Source organism: Thunnus thynnus, chromosome 11 (assembly GCF_963924715.1).
Source record: "Thunnus thynnus chromosome 11, fThuThy2.1, whole genome shotgun sequence".
Classification (NCBI taxonomy): domain Eukaryota; kingdom Metazoa; phylum Chordata; class Actinopteri; order Scombriformes; family Scombridae; genus Thunnus; species Thunnus thynnus.
The window spans coordinates 13,852,746-13,870,361 of NC_089527.1; the positions used below are offsets into that span (position 1 = coordinate 13,852,746).

At 38.7% G+C, this 17,616-nt stretch overlaps 1 protein-coding gene across 3 annotated transcripts; it reads left to right on the forward strand.

Annotated features, from left to right (window-relative positions):
* The first annotated feature begins 2,076 nt into the window (after positions 1–2,076).
* Positions 2,077–8,810, forward strand: stx19 (syntaxin 19). 3 transcript variants are annotated; one of them, XM_067603260.1, is made up of 6 exons: positions 2,077–2,301; positions 4,933–5,041; positions 5,433–5,741; positions 6,005–6,241; positions 6,888–7,100; positions 8,137–8,810. In XM_067603260.1, the coding sequence occupies exons 3-6, from the start codon at positions 5,520–5,522 to the stop codon at positions 8,371–8,373; spliced, it is 909 nt and encodes a 302-aa protein (XP_067459361.1). In that variant the 5' UTR covers positions 2,077–2,301; positions 4,933–5,041; positions 5,433–5,519; the 3' UTR covers positions 8,374–8,810. The 3 variants fall into 3 exon arrangements, with proteins under 3 accessions (XP_067459361.1, XP_067459362.1, XP_067459363.1); XM_067603261.1 differs by lacking the exon at positions 4,933–5,041; XM_067603262.1 differs by lacking the exon at positions 4,933–5,041 and having other exon boundaries at positions 5,491–5,741.
* Positions 8,811–17,616: the final 8,806 nt, after the last annotated feature.

Sequence of the window (17,616 nt, forward strand, 5' to 3'; positions counted from 1 at the left end):
CAACTGTCCTTTTAGCTTTATTTTGGTGTTCTAACTGCTAAATGCTCTACTGTATTTACCTGCAAATCACTAACTTCAACTGGTGTTTGGTACTTTAGTAAGGTATATTAGATTCATCAGAGCTTTTTTAGTTTTAATTTATTTTATGTTTTTACTGAAACAGCCTTCTACTGCTGGAAACAAGGTTAATGAAAGCAGAGAAACTGAACCAAACCAGTAAAGTTGTGGGCTATTAATCCAAAACAATTAGCTGAAAGACACTTCACAAAGCTGAGGGGAATTGCAAGGTTGGGTAATAATTCTCTGTGGGTTTGTCACTAAAAGCAACCCTTTTTATATTACACATTGTCATTTAATTCATTTTCATATAAAAATGTTAGAGCAGCTTTAATAATCCATGACATGGCAACACTTTTTCCACCATTTTCTTTTTCTTTTGTTCCACGAGTTGAGCCTCTCATGCGTCACTTCCTTACAAATCTCACCTACTTCAGTAGGATTAGTAGGCCTGATCTTAACAATCTGTTACATAAAGCTTTTGATTGATAGTGCTTGTTTGGGGCAGCTAGTTTACAGCCAGAGAGGAAGCACTCCTGAGAGGTTTCTGGCCTTGGTGAACAAACTCAAGCTACTTAGTTGATATTTCTTTTCCGGTGTTATTGTTCTATTAAATCCTGTCTAAATTCTACAGATGGAGCAGCAACAATTAAGAAGCGTTGAAATGAGATCCACTTGGCCCCGAGGTCTAAGGAGGTTGTGATTGCGAGGTGGATTGTGAATGTGTGTGAGAGAGCAAATCCCTTATAACCCATTCTCCTTAATCAGTGATGCCACGAAGAGAATCAAAGAAAAAAAATATATGATGACTGATCAGATGAAATATGCAAATTAAGTACTGTTAGCTTGTTCCCATGATGCTGATGAAGGTGAATTCTGACACTCAGAAAACTGGTTTTGCTTTGTTGTCATAACATCTTGCCTTTAGGGATAGATCACTCACAGTTAACAGGCCGCTGCAGCATTATTACAGGCATAAAGTAGCATCTGGTACAACAAAGATAATACTTTACCAACAGCATTTTGCATAGTCATCATATGGTTTATGTGCTTTTCATTTTTTACTGAAGCAACACACCACCACCCACTGGAAATTATTTGCTGCTAGTGACATTGCATTGCATTGCCAGTTTTGGTGATTTCAGAACTTTACTTAAAAGATTAAGTGATCCTCTTTGGGCTGAAAAAAAGGACCCTTGGGCTATGAAACAATTTTGAACCACCGTCAAAAATACATTGTGGTGCCTACAAGAGACTGAATATTATTATAAAACTGGTATATGTTCAAAAGTCATTAAATGTCTGACCCTTCCATGCATCACTGGCCACCACACTAACAACATAGCTGCTGCAGTTTGAAGTTACAAGGTTTTCACCCCACAGTTGGTGGGGAAAAATGACAACCACATTTCAAAGTTTAAAGTGACGAAGACTGAACTCTTGCCCCTACCAAACTCTTCTCATCCTCAAACCTGTCTCCCCTCTCTCCCTCTGACGCCATACTTCAAACAGCTTTGCACAGTGGGTTATGCTGCATAGCAGAGAGTGACTGTGTCCCTTCCCGTGTTGAAAAGGCGCCTCGATTTTAGGGAGCTTGTCAGTAGAAATCTGTCAAAAGTACTCAGCGGACTTACTGGGGCCTGTGGAGAACAATACCCCCTGACCAAGAGGGCCCAGACACATTATAGTGAAATTAACTATGTGGATCAGAAACCCAAGGCCCTGGTTGACACCCTAACCACAATCCCTATTGTTTGGTCCCAGCAATGTACACAATACACTTCTATTTGCTCTGCTTTACTTTCCTGCCCAGAAATAAGCCTGAGGGTAGGCTTCATGAGTTCCCTGTGCTCTCCATGCTCTCTCCCTCCTCATTTACTTAATCACGTCACCTCTCATTTCTTTAGATAAGCAAATGGGCCTTCAGGCTGCTCCTTTCCTATTGGCCATATTCAGGCCTTCCTCAGAAGGAGGGGAGGTGCTTGAAACTGACTCAACCAGACTTCCTCAAAAGTTCCACTTTCCTTGCTTGTGAATGTAACTGTTCTTATAAACAGTTGGTGGTACAACTGTTATAGTATTCAGTCCTGTACCTCACAGCTGATGGGCATCAGGTGAATGTAAGGATATCTGGAGATGACATGATGATATCAAAGAACGTGTTTGTCTTGGATTACATTCCCGGTCAAATGTGAATGGGAACACTCAGCAGACAGCCTGTGATGGAATACTAACAACATTAAGGTAAATACAATCCTCATTTCAGACTAAATTTTTGCTACAGCCTCAGACTGTAAATGTGTATAAAACTACAATGAGATTTAACATTATAGAGCAATTAATACTGCACTAATGTAAACCTTGTTATAAACCTAACTTTAGCAGTTTGGTAGTTTTTATAACTTTTTAGGTACTATTCATTTATTAATAGAACATATATCTTGAACATAAGTGAGTAAAGTACAGCAAGTTCACTTAACTATCCACAACTTCTGGGAGATTTTAAGCAGAATTCAATTATCTTGTAAAGTTAAAAGACCTGCAATAAAATAAACCTACTGTTTGAGCACTCTTACTGTTCCACCTGTGTGGAGATGAGAGAAGAAACACAGACAAAGGAGTGGATGGATAGCAGGAAGAAAATATTTTCCAGTTTTAGAGAACAAAACGTTCAATCATGGAGAGAGAGACTGGACTCCTGTGAACCCTGCCCCACTTTCTTCCAGGTTTTTAGGATAAACACAGGAGAATGTGCTTCTAAATCCTTTCAGCAATTTTTTAATCGGCTCTTCTGGGTCGGGCAGGTAGAGAGAGAGAGAGAGAGAGGATAGGGAGAGAGTTCAGCCCTGAAAACAATAGATACTTTTACATTCTTTGAGCTCTGAGAAGTTCATAAATGTTACAACACTCACATACACACTCACAGAGACACAAAATTGGGTCTTTCCTGCTTGAAATCTATCCAGAAATGGGATAGTCTGTGATTTGAAATGCTCCATTTCTCAGCAGCCAAACACTCTGTTCCCCCCACACAATCATGTGCTTCCAAAAGATTATGTTTAGGGCCTCTGAAACCCAAATCTTTGTGTTGCCAAGTCATTTTCACAATTTTGGTATGCTCATTTAAATGCATAGGAATGTGTAGTTTAATCCACTTCACTTGTCAAAGGAATTCAGAAAATCTGATTCTGTATGTCATGGTTTTAATCATGAGCACACCTCACTTGTTTACTTTAGCTTTGGCAAATAGCACAGAAAAGTTGAAAGTGAAATATGCTCAATATTTCACAGTTGTTGTGAAGACATATTTTAACTTCAAAACACCACACACTAACTAAACAAATGTCAAATCTGACATTATGTGTACGTGTCTGTTTCTCGTGTCACTTTTTTTTAGACTTGTCATCCTTGTATGGTACACAACATGAATTTGTTTTCTTCCTCTTCTCTTGTTTTTGCTGAGTGTGTTTTTGAACATAAAAACAACCCACTCAGTTCTCAGGGGAAAAGAAACCAGAGTCAATTTGACTGATGTTGCAGATAAACTTTGTGCTCATGCATCTCATGTTGATTTCATATCGTTAAAAAATACTCCTTCAGCAGAGTGCGGAGATATGCCTCATCAATTGTACTCATATCAGGACAGATGCACTTGTAATTATGTAAACAAACACTGATCAGGCTATGATTCACACTGGACACACCAGGGCACACACTTGACTGCCAGTGCATTTGACTGAACTACAGGACCTGTATTTAGTAAAGGAGCTGTGTCCTCAGCGATGCCCGGGTGTTTATTGACAGTCAATGTCCTGAGGAGTGAGGTTCACTACCTGGCTTGCATAGAAGGGCAGCTATATGAAGAGGCCTACAATCGACCCTGTCTACTAGAAATTATGTTTGTATGCTACTACTGTAACTTGTAATATCAAATACATTTTCAGAGAAATGTAATGCTGCCCAGATTAAGTTTTTTTTTTTTTTTTTATCAACACAATCAGAAAATGTTGTGAATGAACATATCATTCAAGTCGCAAAATCTTGGTACCGAATGAATCAGTAAAATGTTCACTGACAATGTATTTTATTAGTTTCGCCTACAATATTCGCTCTTGCAGTGCAATATCTTCTCATAGTAACTAAAGCATTATTAAACTTTTTTACGGTTATGTTCAGGCACTCACAGCACCAAGGGCAGGTTAGTGAAAGATCATGATTTCTGTTGAATGTTAATAAACAACGTGTCTAGTGCTTCAAGGCACTATGGACTAACACAATCTTTCTTTAACCTTAATCAAAGTGCTTCTGTTGCCTAAATCCAACCACAGACAGGACTCAGGATGCTATCCCCGGTCTCTGGTGTCAAGGTCCTGTGCTTTGTATACCCACCTACCACCCCCGCTGTTGCTTGTGAGCATAATCCAGACAGCAATTATGTTTAGTGATTCCACGCAATTGGGAAAACTATTTAGTAGTATAGAAACGTAATTTCTAGGAGACAGGGTTTCATTCATTTGTCATGAATGGGAATGAAGTTGGTTAAGTGGCATGTAAGAGTATGCGAAGGCAATTCATTTTAGTTTTTAGGACCACTTAAAAACAAATCACTCATATTTGGACTGAAACACAAGCAGTGAAACTAGGGAACAAACAGGGTTAAAAGCAACTAGTCTAACAATTAGAGATAATTACTGTCCACTAAACGCTAAGATTAGCTAGGCCCTGACCAGCACTCCAAAGGTCCCTCCCTCACAGTCAATCATGGGGTTCACTTACAAAACAAGAAAATTCAAGTGACTCCTGAATAGTGGTTAGCTAGTCAAATAGGACACAACAAATTAAGAGAACTTTGGCACATTTGTCTTCTTTTGGTAGAGGCTAACTGTGTCTCCACACCTCAACTGCACCAAGCTAACACGTCCCAGACCAGTCTCCACTGAGTGCATAGAGACTAAATTGATATCAACCTCCCATACAACTTCTGGTAAGACAGCACACAAGCCAACCTCCACAAAGTTGCAGTAACAGAGCATTAATGGGAGTAGTAACTAATTTAATTACTGAATTTAAAATTGTAATGTTTGAAACTACTTGTTCCTGAAACGAACATCCCATTAACGTAATGTGTAAGTAATATGCTACTTACCAACACTGTTCCAAAGTACAGTACATACTAAATATAACCAAGTACATTATATTCAGAGCTACTTTTTTCAACATTGATGCTTGTTAATGTACATTTGATGTGTACAGTTACTGAATTTATTGTTCATGTTAATAGTGAAATCATTAAACTTGATGCAAATAGTCTCACAACCATTTGCATCCAGTTTGCCAAAAGCAATCATTAAAGTTTTATGCTAATTACCTTTCAGCATCCTCTCCTCATCATTGACAAGAGCTGTAAATACAATAATAACTTTGTGTCCTGAGGAGCAAGCGTTGGTGAGAGCTCTTCCACAATGAGAGACCGCTTGGAGGAATTACAGCAGAGGGCTCAAGAGTTTTCTGATGCAGCAACTGAGAATACCAACCCTTTCCCAGCGGACGGTGATAATGATGACTCTGCTGTGGTCGGGGTCATAACGCCACAGGCTGTGGTGTTTGAGGAGGAGCCAGTTGTTGAGAATTTCCTGTCAGAGGTTCAGCAAATCCGAGATGACATCACAGTGCTGGACACAGAAGTAAGGTTTATTTGGAGGAAATATACTTTTTTTACTTTTTTTTTTTTTTACTTACTTCATAATTTGTGCATATTTAACTTGCTTGCATTGCTTTTGTTGTTGATTTTTCACTGTTTTCATTATTATAAGATTCCAAACTTGACTGAGAAGATAAAAGATCAGAATGTATGACCAGTATCTGCTGGTTAAGATTAGCTTTCTCCTCTCATGTGTGGTCAGAGCTGAACTTTGCAAAACCTCTGTCTAATCTCAACTACAAACAGGTCCTTAAGTTTACCCAACAGCAGAAGACACTGGTTGCAACCATGCGTCGTTTCAGTGTAATGAAGAAGGAGAGCAGCATAACCCGGGACATCAAGCTCCGAGCAGAAAGCCTCCACCGACGTTTAGATGCTCTTTCAAAACAGGTCCAAAGAACTGAAGACCAGCAGGGACCAACTGCTGTTACAACAAGAATACAACGCTCCCAGTATGCAGCTCTTTACCGCAAATTCCAGCAGGTCGGGAATATGATCCTAATTTACTTTTTATATTTTTGGACTAGAAAGAATGATGGTCTTGAATGAAGCTTAATTTTGATTAGTAGGGCGACACACAGTTGTCTCAACAGAAATTATGCGTCTTCAACTGCAAAAAAAAATAGTTGCAAGTCATATTTATCACTGTCATTGTACATTTATAATTATGTAATGCATGAATCCGCACTCTCAAATCTGTGCAAGAATCTTTTTAATTAGTGAGCATTGCCGAAATCTCGCTAATTAAAAAGATTTTTGCACAGATTTGAATGTGAGGATACTTTTTTCATTCAGTTTAATATTTTCTCAGCACCTCAGTTTAGTCTGATACCGGTCGAGCAGTGTACTTTTCTTTTTAATGCAGTAGGCAATGCCAAAGACTGTTGGCAGGCAGGCAGGCACGCATACAAATAGATAAAAATAAAACTGGGCATTTTATGAGTGAAATGATAGCTGTGCCAGAACCATCAAGTTTAGCAGGACTTAAGTGTTGTCTTTCTACCCTAAGGTGTTCATGTATTTTTTGTTGTACTCAAGAGGGTCAAAGATTAGCCTCCAATTTCTTCTCATTTCTCATTTCCCTTCCCCCTCCATTTTCATTCTCTCTTTGTGCTATAATTATGTTCAGGTAATGCGACAGTATAATGAAGGTCTGCTGACCAAGCAGGAGTGCTGTAAGCACTTCATTATCCGGCAGCTGGAGGTATCAGGAAGAGACGTAACAGAGGAGGAGGTGAATGAGATGGTTGCCACAGGAAAATGGGAGGTCTTCAATGAGAACCTGCTAAATGATGCCAAAATCACACGGTCACAACTATCTGAGATCGAACAGCGGCACAAGGTGAGGGTAGTGGCAAAGACATAACTAAAACCAGGGTCCAAAGTTCTCGCATGATTAAGTCCCAAAGAGATTTGGGGCAGATTCTGTCTTGATTTTCACATTATAATTGAATATTGGCTCCTTTATGCAAAGTTACTATCATATGAAAGTTTGGGTATTTACATAATGATTATTGTTTTTGAGCAGCAATCTAATCTTCACTGTTGCAGGGAATATTTTTCTGAAATCTCCAATATATAATTCAACAAGGCACTAAGTAATATGGGAGTTCTGAAAATCTAATTAATATTGATAAATCAAACAACATTCAAGCTAAATAAAGTACAATTAATTTAAATCTAATTCAATGCTTATTTGGTGCACAAATGCACACGTATTTTTTCATCATGCAACTGTAGCTCAGAGCTAATAAAATGTGTATATTATACATTAAATGAATAGTTGCATGTCATAACCATTGCTACCTTCCACATCACATGACGGAAATATGCCATATATAAGGCAAGCCCCATACAATACTAGCTCCAACTGACACGGGTATGGGAGATGGGTAAAAGGAAGGACGGGATATGCAAATTGGAGATGAATCAGTTAGGTCTAATTGAAGAAGATTGGTACTCCTGTCTTGGCTCAAAAATCATGTAGTAAACCAGTTATTTCTTGCTGCTGTCCTTGAGAGCCCTACTAGTTTTTATTCTAGCCATTTAAAATGGATTCATATAGTCTTGGGACACCAGGTGAATAAAATTAACTCATTGGGAGATGAAACAAGCAGTACTCTAGGTCTAGAAGAACAAGCAACCCCTGTTGAATACAAAGAGATCTCCAAGTGAACCAGCATGTCAATCACAATAAGCATGTGAAAGTCAGACAAGATGTTGGAATATTTTCTCTGCTCAAACTGTGTTTTATTAAGATCTGATCTTGTTTCCTCATCAATCTTGTTTTTACGTTCTCTGTACTGTACAACCACCAGCAGCTTCTGACCAATGTTCCTCATAGTTACAGTATTGATCCTATCATCCTTCTCCACCAGGAGCTGTTGAGCCTGGAGAACAATATGAACGAGCTGAGGGACCTCTTCATGGACATTTTCATGTTGGTGGAGGAACAAGGGGCTTACATCGAACACATCCAGACCAGCGTAGAGAGGACACAGGATTATGTGGCAGCGTCTAATGAAAAGTTCAAGATGGCTGCCAGGTACAAGAAGAAGAACCCACTTCGACAGCTGTGCTGCTGCTGCTGCCCTCCCTGGAGATGCTGCTTATAAAATAGCAGTTTCCAAGAAATGGATATATTGGCTGATATACATTTTGTACCTCAATGGTCACTCCAAATAACTTTTTATTTCAAACATTTCACTTACCTGTTGGGAGTAAGCAACGTTGGATTCAAGTACCATTAAAGTGAAGGTTATGGTACTGCAGTTTTTGCTGTTGAACAGAGCCACGGTGAAGACAGATTCAGCAGAGCATAGAAAACAATTCGGGGGAAAGGCCAGAATTGGTATTTGAGGCACTTGTTTCTTTCAAGTGGATGTGAAGCGATTGCTATTGGAAGAGACAGTTCAGTGAGTGCTACTCACCAACACTGCTGCTTATTGGAGACCTTCACTGTCATCTGACAGAGGTCACAAACAAGGGGAGACCACTACCTCTGTAACTGCCAGTGCTAGATCAGCAAGACTGATATTTCACTTTTTTTTTCTTTCAAAAGAGCCTCTCATCTTTTTTCTGCCACAGGAACTCTAGTTAATGACCACTTTTTTTATATAGTACATGCACTTTTTTCTCACAGCAGAATCTCAAATTTAGTGTAGCACAGAATCATTCTCTTTCAGTCGTGACATATTCATTTCATTTGGTCCACATACTGATGAACTTGTTTTACAATTAGACATTAGTCTCATTTGCATTTCAAAGTCTGATCATTTTCAGTGAAAAAATATAATTCATTTATCCAATTTCAGAGGCAGAGATTCAAGTAAAACTTTAAATAAGCCTAGATGAAAATATTTCTGTCATGATGACAAAACTGGAGAAAATCACTGAAGTCATATGCCTGCTTGAATGGTTTGTTTAAAAATAAGATGGAAGATTTGGAGTCCTACATTTAAGGAAATATCTTATTTTATCTAAATATGTTGTATATTGGAGTGGAACTTCAATTTATAATTCAGTTAGAACTGTTACATTGTTTAGATGAAAAATCCTGGCATTCACATGTATCATTATTATTTATATCATTGTGTTGCACATAAAGGGAGCCATGGCTCTAAACTGGATGGGAAGTTCTTGCCTGGGGGAGTACCAGCAGTATTGATTAAAATATTGGGAATATGATGTATAACTGAGAAATAAACCAACACCTGTTAACAGGTAATCGTCTCCTGTTTCAACTTTTACTTACTGTTGAGCTGAAAACACCAACTCATTGTTCCTTCTAGGATACTGACAAAGAAATAACAAATCAGTCATTCATTCCAGAGAGATACAGCCAATAAGAGTCATCAGTGCGTTTATCTCACTTAATGGCAAAACAGCTCAAAACTAGTTTCAGCAGTGACAATGATGTTCCTTAGTGTGTCAGTGACCCATGGTGTCTGATGTCCGGGACAAAATACAGGTGAACTAGGTGTGCCGGAGCCAGACTGGAAAATCTGGTTTGTCTGCTATTCCAAGTTAACTGTCAGACAGCTACTGTAACTTAAGTCCCTGCAGTGTGTAAACATAACCGTTAACTTATAGCAGACGACAAGAGGACCCACCCCAGAAAAACTGTCTTTTTCTTTTTTTTTTTGTTTTTAAATAAAATGACCCTCAAGCTTATTTTAACTTTAGTTAAACATTTAGAGCTGAGTGGCTGACAGACAACCCCAAAAAAGTGCAAAAAAAATTACCTTTTATAAGTCAATTTAGTATCTTCTCTAGGGATTGAAAACTCATTTGACACCTCAGAAACACTTCCAGTCAGTGCAGTATTTTATTTAGGTTAAGTGTTATTTTACACTGCTCCCTTTGGGTTAGTAGAGGCACCAGATGTGACATGTGTGTGAGGTGTAGTGATACTATCTCTCTGGAAATGTATTTTCCTGAATCTGATTTCTGTGTTTGAGTATCAGTCAAACTCTGATTAGAATGACATTTTGAAACAAAGACATAAATACATCAAATATGTAAATTCAGATATGCAAATCAAATAACAATATATTGTAATGCAGCACGGCATACTTTCTGTCATCTCCTCAGATTTAGTGAAGATAAATGAAATACTGCTTCAAATTGCAGGGTTCCTGAACAGCAACAATGCCATCCAGTGTTCACTGAGATAATTGCCAGTTAAAAGAACAGGTTATCACTTAGCTGTTAAAGGGCATATCACCACACAACTAATTAATAATTATACAAATATCATATTAGAAAACATAACTACTCAACATGAATTTGCTCCCAAAAGTGAAAAAAAGTGTTCAGTCAATCAGTGTTGTTGAGCCATTATTAACAGCTCATGCAGGTCATTACTCAAAACAGGAGAGATGATGTTTTTGTTGCTTCTGCTCTGTGACAGTAAAAATAATAAAAATATCAAGCAACAACAGAACAAACTCTTCCTCTCAAAATCTATTTGGATTCTGTTACAGTCTTTTTCTTTCTCGTTCTTTTCAAAAATCTATGTAATGGGAATATCTAGCCATTTAATGGCATCAAAAATTATGAGACAGGTCAAACCCTTTTCTCTTGATTATACCTCAGGCTGACACAAGCAAATGTATTACAGGCTGAGCTGTCATTACAACAGAAGAATATGAAGCATATGCATAGACATCCTCACAAAGAAAAGTGGAAATGAATGGAAGTGGAAAATCTATAAAATTGAATTAGGTAAAATGTCTCCATATATACCATCGACATGCAGGTCAGCAAGGATCAAGAGATGTCTACAGGGTTGAAAGAAAGCTTCTGGGGTTTATTAGCAGTCCATGCGAACATAAGGACATGGGAGAGTGAGCAGTAGTCAGTTCAGAAACCTCTGGACATATGACCCACAAGCAGGTCAGTCAGGTTCACCAGCACTTGCCCAAAAACTCTCTCTCTTTCTCTGTAATCCAGGGTAAGTAAAAAAGTGGCCTCTCTTTCCCCAGATACCCTGCTTCACCTCCTTCAGGTAAGTTACAGTTAGACTCTCTGGAAAATGCCCAGTACAACAACAGTTTTCCAATGTTTCTAGGTTTCTCTGTGGATTTATCTTATTTACCCCCTGCTCCGAAGCTATATTTAATCTTAAACCACCAAGCCTGAAGCCAATCAGAACTCTACTCACATAAAACACCTGCCTCCAGATGTGACAACCTTAATAAGGCACTCCTACAGTATCGACTTTGCACCCAAAGATGGTCATATTTTTCACAGGTTTCGTGTAATATTTTGGCTACCCAGCAGCACTGTTGCATCTCTAGGAAAATTTAGGCCATATGTTCTTTATTGTCTTAGCTAAATACTCACCTACAGCATCTCTAAAATATTATATTTTATTCATAATTCATCATTGTGTGATAAATGGGTATTATAGGCTCTCAGACAATCATAACAGACTATGTAACTTGTATTTACAAACGTCTAAATGGGAAAACTTTACATAACAGAATCACGCTGATGCAGAGTCAGTAATGAGGACAATTACTGCAATGCAGTGTTGAAATGGCATTTTATTAGGTAAAGAATAACTCACTGAGGTCTGTTAGTAAGCTCAGGCTTTTAAAAAAATGTTCATGTACAGTACTTGTTCTGCATTTAATACAGTAACCATATTATATTCATTGTGGGTGCTGTGAGTGCCTGCTTTCCCTATGAGGCCCATCAATGTCTGATTTAATGTCTGAGACACATAAGAGTTTACGACGCTGATCATGGCTGACAGAGATACTGTGACGTTTGTATGTGCCTATACACTGTATGTATTTCTGTAATGCCAGTCATAATGGGGATCCCAAAGACTTTCTCTGAATGTCTGAACAACATCAAAGCTGTGCTCCTGTGAGTAACACCAGCTGTGGTTATAGAGAGCTGACATTACTTTACTGCCTGATCACTCCCATCAAAAGCTGAACAAAGAGATATGAGGTCCCTCAAAAAGTGATAAATCACAAAGAAACTGTACAGTGAGTCTGGCAGCTCCAGTAGCAACTAGGATACCATGATACAATGGCTACACAGATTTTAGACTTGAATCCGCACAATGTAAATGTTATTTCAATGTGGAGGGAAATTCAAGAAATCATTGATTTTTACCGGATTGTCGTCTTGTTAGAAATTTTAATATTTTTAAAATAGTACTTTTTAGTACAAATTGGGAAGTCAAATAATTGTTTTACCACAAAATCTATGTACAAGTACCTCTCTGCTGGTTGCCTGGAAACCTCACGGTGATGACAAGACGCAAAGAAGTCACCACATCCATCCAAGAAATTGTCAACTTGTTGTTTGTACAGATTAAACGAATAAGATATTGTGTGTTAATTAGTGAGCTTTAGAATTGCTAGTAGGCACGGTTTGTTACGTACAGAACCAGGCTAGCTGTTTCCCCATATTCCCAGTTTTTATGCTAAGCTAAACTTACTCACTGCTGGCTGTAGTTTCCCACTTGTATAATTAGGAACATGAGAGCACATATCAAGCAGCACTGAGCCAATACATAAACAGATGAAATTGCAAGTGCAAAATTAAAGAAATAAGTTTATATATAAATAAGTAAAATGCAGATAAAAGAAATAAGCTCATATAAAGCAAGTGAAATTTCAGTAAAACTAATAACCACATATATAAACAAGATGTAAATATAAGAAGTGATCTTTTATAAAGCTGATAGAATGCCAATAAAAGAACAAACTCTTGAATATAAAACAGATAAAATGCTAAATATGCAGTATGGAAAAGCATATAAAAATACTAATATGATGATACTGAAAACAAGAACAACTAAAATTTGTAATGACAATAAAATTAAATAAACCCAATAAACACCATAAAATAGTAATATAAAAAGGAAATATGAGAGTGATGTGATAATGGAAAAGGAAAACATGTTAAGTGTAGGCCATCTTGTAAAAGTGAGTTTTAAGGAGGCACTTAAAAGCTGCAGCAGAGTCTGCCAATCTCATACTGAGGGGAAGGCTGTTTCAAAGCTGAGGGGCCATAACTGAAAACACACGGTCACCGTTGGTTTTCAGTCTGGTTGGTGGATCAGCTAAAAGTTTTTGATAAGCTGATCTTAGAGGCCTGGCTGTGCTGTAAAGGGTTAAACATACTTTAATATAATCTGGAGCCAGACCATGGACGTCCTTGTAGGTAGTTAATAAAATTTTAAAATGTATTCTAAAGGTAATGGGCAACCAGTGTAGTGAATCTAAAAATAGGATGGACAAACTGCAGTTGTGAGACTGAGTGGGAGTTTAAACAGGTGAAAAAAAGAGTTACAGTAGTCCAGGGGTGATGATATACAAGCATGAATGACTTTTTCTGTCTCATTAAAATTTAGCATGTGTCTTATCTTGGAGATGTTTAATTGATAAAAACAAGCTTGGATGGATATTTCTGATATGTTGCTCAAAGGATAAGTGGCTATCAAAAGTTACACCAGGGTTCTTTGCCACAGACTTATCATTGGTAGTAAGTGAGCCAAGCGAGGACTGTATCTATAGTTTGTGATGTTCTGGACCAAAGATCAAAACCTCTGTTTTACCGCAATTAAATTGTAGGAAGTTAGCTGCCATCCAGTCCTTGACATTGGATAAACAGGAATGCAGTATCGTTAGATTGTTCAGCTCATGTGGTTTAAATGAGAGGTATAACTGTGTATCATCAGCATAACAGTGAAAAGGGATATTGTGTTGCTGAATGATATGTCCAAGGGGTAACATGTACAGTAAGAATAAAATTGGTCCCAGAATAAATCCTTGGAACAGGTTTGGAAGGGGTTTTTAGAGGTGTAACCTTGTCCAAGGTGGATAGGCACAGCTTGTGAAAAGCATTTTGGATGTCATTTGTATCTGAATAATATGTCAGATTGTCCATGGCACTATTAAAGAGGGGAATGAATGATCCCGCTGTGTGCTCTGAAAATTCTGTTAAAAACGTTGGATTCATCTTTGGTGGATGATAGATGAGAAGGCAGAGTAAAGGAGAGGCACTTTTTTTTTTTAAAAATTAGAGCCTCAGAACTGGATAAATCACCTGCATAGATCTATCTTTGAAGACTACAGCCAGACCTCCTCCGCGACCGCTGATCCTATGAGAGGTAAGTGATTCAAAGTTTGGGGGGCACACCTCTGTCAGCTGACTAAATTCAGCAGGTCGAAGCCAGGTTTTGGTTAAGATTAAAAATCTAACCTGCTGGAGGTAATGTAGTCATTTAATATGCAAGTTTTGCCTGATAGTGACCTTACATTAAACAACACACATTTAACAGGTTGTACATTAGACTCCTGACTGCTTTGATATGTTTTAGATTGTGTGGATTAGTGCTGTTGACTCTTAGCTTGCCAGATCTGGGCCTAATTAGTGCTGATATTTTTAGAGGGCTATATATAGGGCTTGGGGTTATAATGCTGTGTGAGGCAGGGGAAGTGAGGTGGGTCAGAGGATTCTTTGTTGGCTCTGTGGCATTTGGGGTAGTACTAGAGGGGTCAGGTTTCACTGTAAGTCACTTGTGGGTATGGTTTAATTCAGTGTATAATATGTTTTTTGCCAGAATATGTGCACCCAGACCACTGGGATGAAACCCATCCCAGCCATGGTAGGAGAGGCGGTTCCAAAAAAAGATTATATCATTAAATATAAAATTGTGCACAATGCAGGCTGACTGTAACCAGGTGTGGAGACTTAAAATCCTGCTAAACTTTTCAATGCCTTTTCTCAGGGCAGAGATTGAGTAAGAGATTGAGACTTTTAAATCCTGTTTCAGCAACTCAGTTGTGCGGTCGCGGATATCATTTACTCTGATGTGAATAATTACATTTTGTGCAGAGGAGTGGTTGTTCATGATATCTTGGATCTTTGGTATGGTGACGAGACTTTAGCCCCGGGGAAAGAGGGAGTTTAAGTTGTTGTCTTCTTTAGATGTCTCATAGTGGAGTCACCAATTATTAGTGAGGTTATCGGGCATGGCGATAGTGGGGCTCAAGGTGCATGTTGAGGTTCCACTGATTCTGTGGGGAAAAGGTGGGGTGAGGGGAAACTTTTACACTTCTATGGGAAGGATGGCTCTGCGGCTCTGTGTCACTTGGCTCGCACCCACGCGGTCGCTTTTTCACCCTTAAACAGTGAGCTCTGGACACTTTCCACAGGCTGCAGGTGACCAGAAAGTGGCGGAAAATCCTGTTCATTCAGGATGTCAGATTTGTTGCTCAGCTGGATATCTTGGGACGGAGGGGACCTCTTATAAGGATCTCTTATACTTTTCAGGATTGCACACTCGAATTCACTGCTCCTGTGGGTGCGGTTTGGAACTGATTGGTGCCTTTGGCCTTTCTCCTAGCTGGATCCATGGATCAATGGGCACAGTTGGGGAGGTGGCATCTGTGCACGGAACAGTTGAGTCCAGCTCCACCACAGCTGTTGCTGCAGGTCCAATGGATATTATGGTGTCCACGAGCCTCTCGGCCTCTTGGATCTGATATAGAATGGATATTCCTCCTTCCAGCTCCTTAACTTTAAGGCGGAGGTGGGTGTAGTTCTCACAGTCAGAAGTGGTGAGTGGAGGCAGGTCTGGTAACAGCTGTTGCAGAGAAACAAAACAACTATGGATTGTTGAGAAGGTGACTAACACTAGTAAACATCAGTGGAAGACTTAGACTGGCACATGCATGTGAGGGCTCCTGTCCTGCCAGACAAGTTTCAGGTGAATGAAACTTACCAAGCAGGGCCCTAAACTGGGCCTACTTTTAGTCTCCTGCTCCAGCGGCACTGGTCTTATTTCCTCCCTCAGTGAAAGGGATGAAGCTCCTATGGATTGTCCTCAGGATAGTAGTCGGAATCTGTCATCCGAGGTGTAGCGAGTCAGCAGCACAGTATAAGTAGGATCTCAAGCTATGTATGTGCTAAAAGCTCCTTTTGTCAAGGCAAAGGATCCTTAAGATCAGTAAATACAGATGATCACAGAAATAACAAACAAAACAAAAAACAGCAGGAGATGGGAGCAGCCATCTTTGCACAGTCTCAGCGTCGGAAATATTCCTCAAAGCATGAGAGTGGTATTAATCTTTTTGTCTAACTCTGCATGGAGAAAGTGTAGTTGTCAAAATGTTGAACTGTCCCTTTAATGGGATAGAAAATTCTGGAGTTTAATTAGGGTATACAAAATACAAATACGAAAGTTCATACTCACGATTATCACTTAGGAGATTTAGGTAAAAGACACAGTGAAGGCAAAATTATGACCACCGGAGTGGTGTAATACCTTGATCCTTTAAAATTTGTAATCTTTTCACTTCTTGTAACTATGTTATTTGTTTCAAGAAGCTCTTTATAACAGTGTGCTAGAGATTTAAAGATAAACTATGGTACGTAGTCCCATATTTGTAAACCAGCTAATGTCAAAAGTTGACTGTTACTTATTACCTATTGAAGGATAAATGCTCAAACTTAAATATTCTGTCAGAGTGATATATGAGCCTCTGTAATGAGAGCTCTGGGAAGGTCAGTGCATGATATCTGCGTGTGAGCCATCTGTCTCGATCCCATGCAGATAGAGTGAATGGTAATAGACACATCTGTGTGTGTAGCTGCTACACTGACTTAAAAGATGTTTTCATCTTTTTTGACAGGTGGGTGGATGAATGAGTACTGGTTTTAATGCTCAGCACATGTGAAACTGGTGTAAAAATAAGGGGGGGGGGGCAGATTTTTAGTTTTGTGTGTCAGCTCACTGTTACACATTATTGTTGGTATGGCCACTATTCTCTTTTATGCAACAATGGCAGGGCAGGAATACTGAGTACTATTACGGTGACTAATTTAAAAGTTAAATATTTAATTGGGCATTTTCATGGTATTTATTCTATATTAAGGTTGATATTTGTTCATTTTCACCAACTTTACAGATACTCAATGAACTTGAACTAAACATCCCCCATGACTCAGGTTCAAAATACCTCCTTCAGATTCTCTGATGATGATGTCGTGATACTGACACATGTAAAACATGGTGAGAAGATGTGGGAACACTTTCAACGGAGATGATGCATGCTGCCACCGCTCCAGCCGTGAATAAAACCTGCAATCATCTTGTCAGTCAGACACAATGAAAATAGACTTCAGTGTATTGTGCTGTTTTCTGATCATTAAAAAAAGAGAAATGAGAATTCTGAGATGATCTTGTGAGGCTCTTAAAGATGTGAAATAGTTAAGAAAAAAAACTTAATGTATATTTCTATCACTGTAAAACTAAGCACTTAAGATTTGTGGTAAAACACTGTCACATTCTCCAATTTAGATGAAAACTTACCCTAATAGCTACA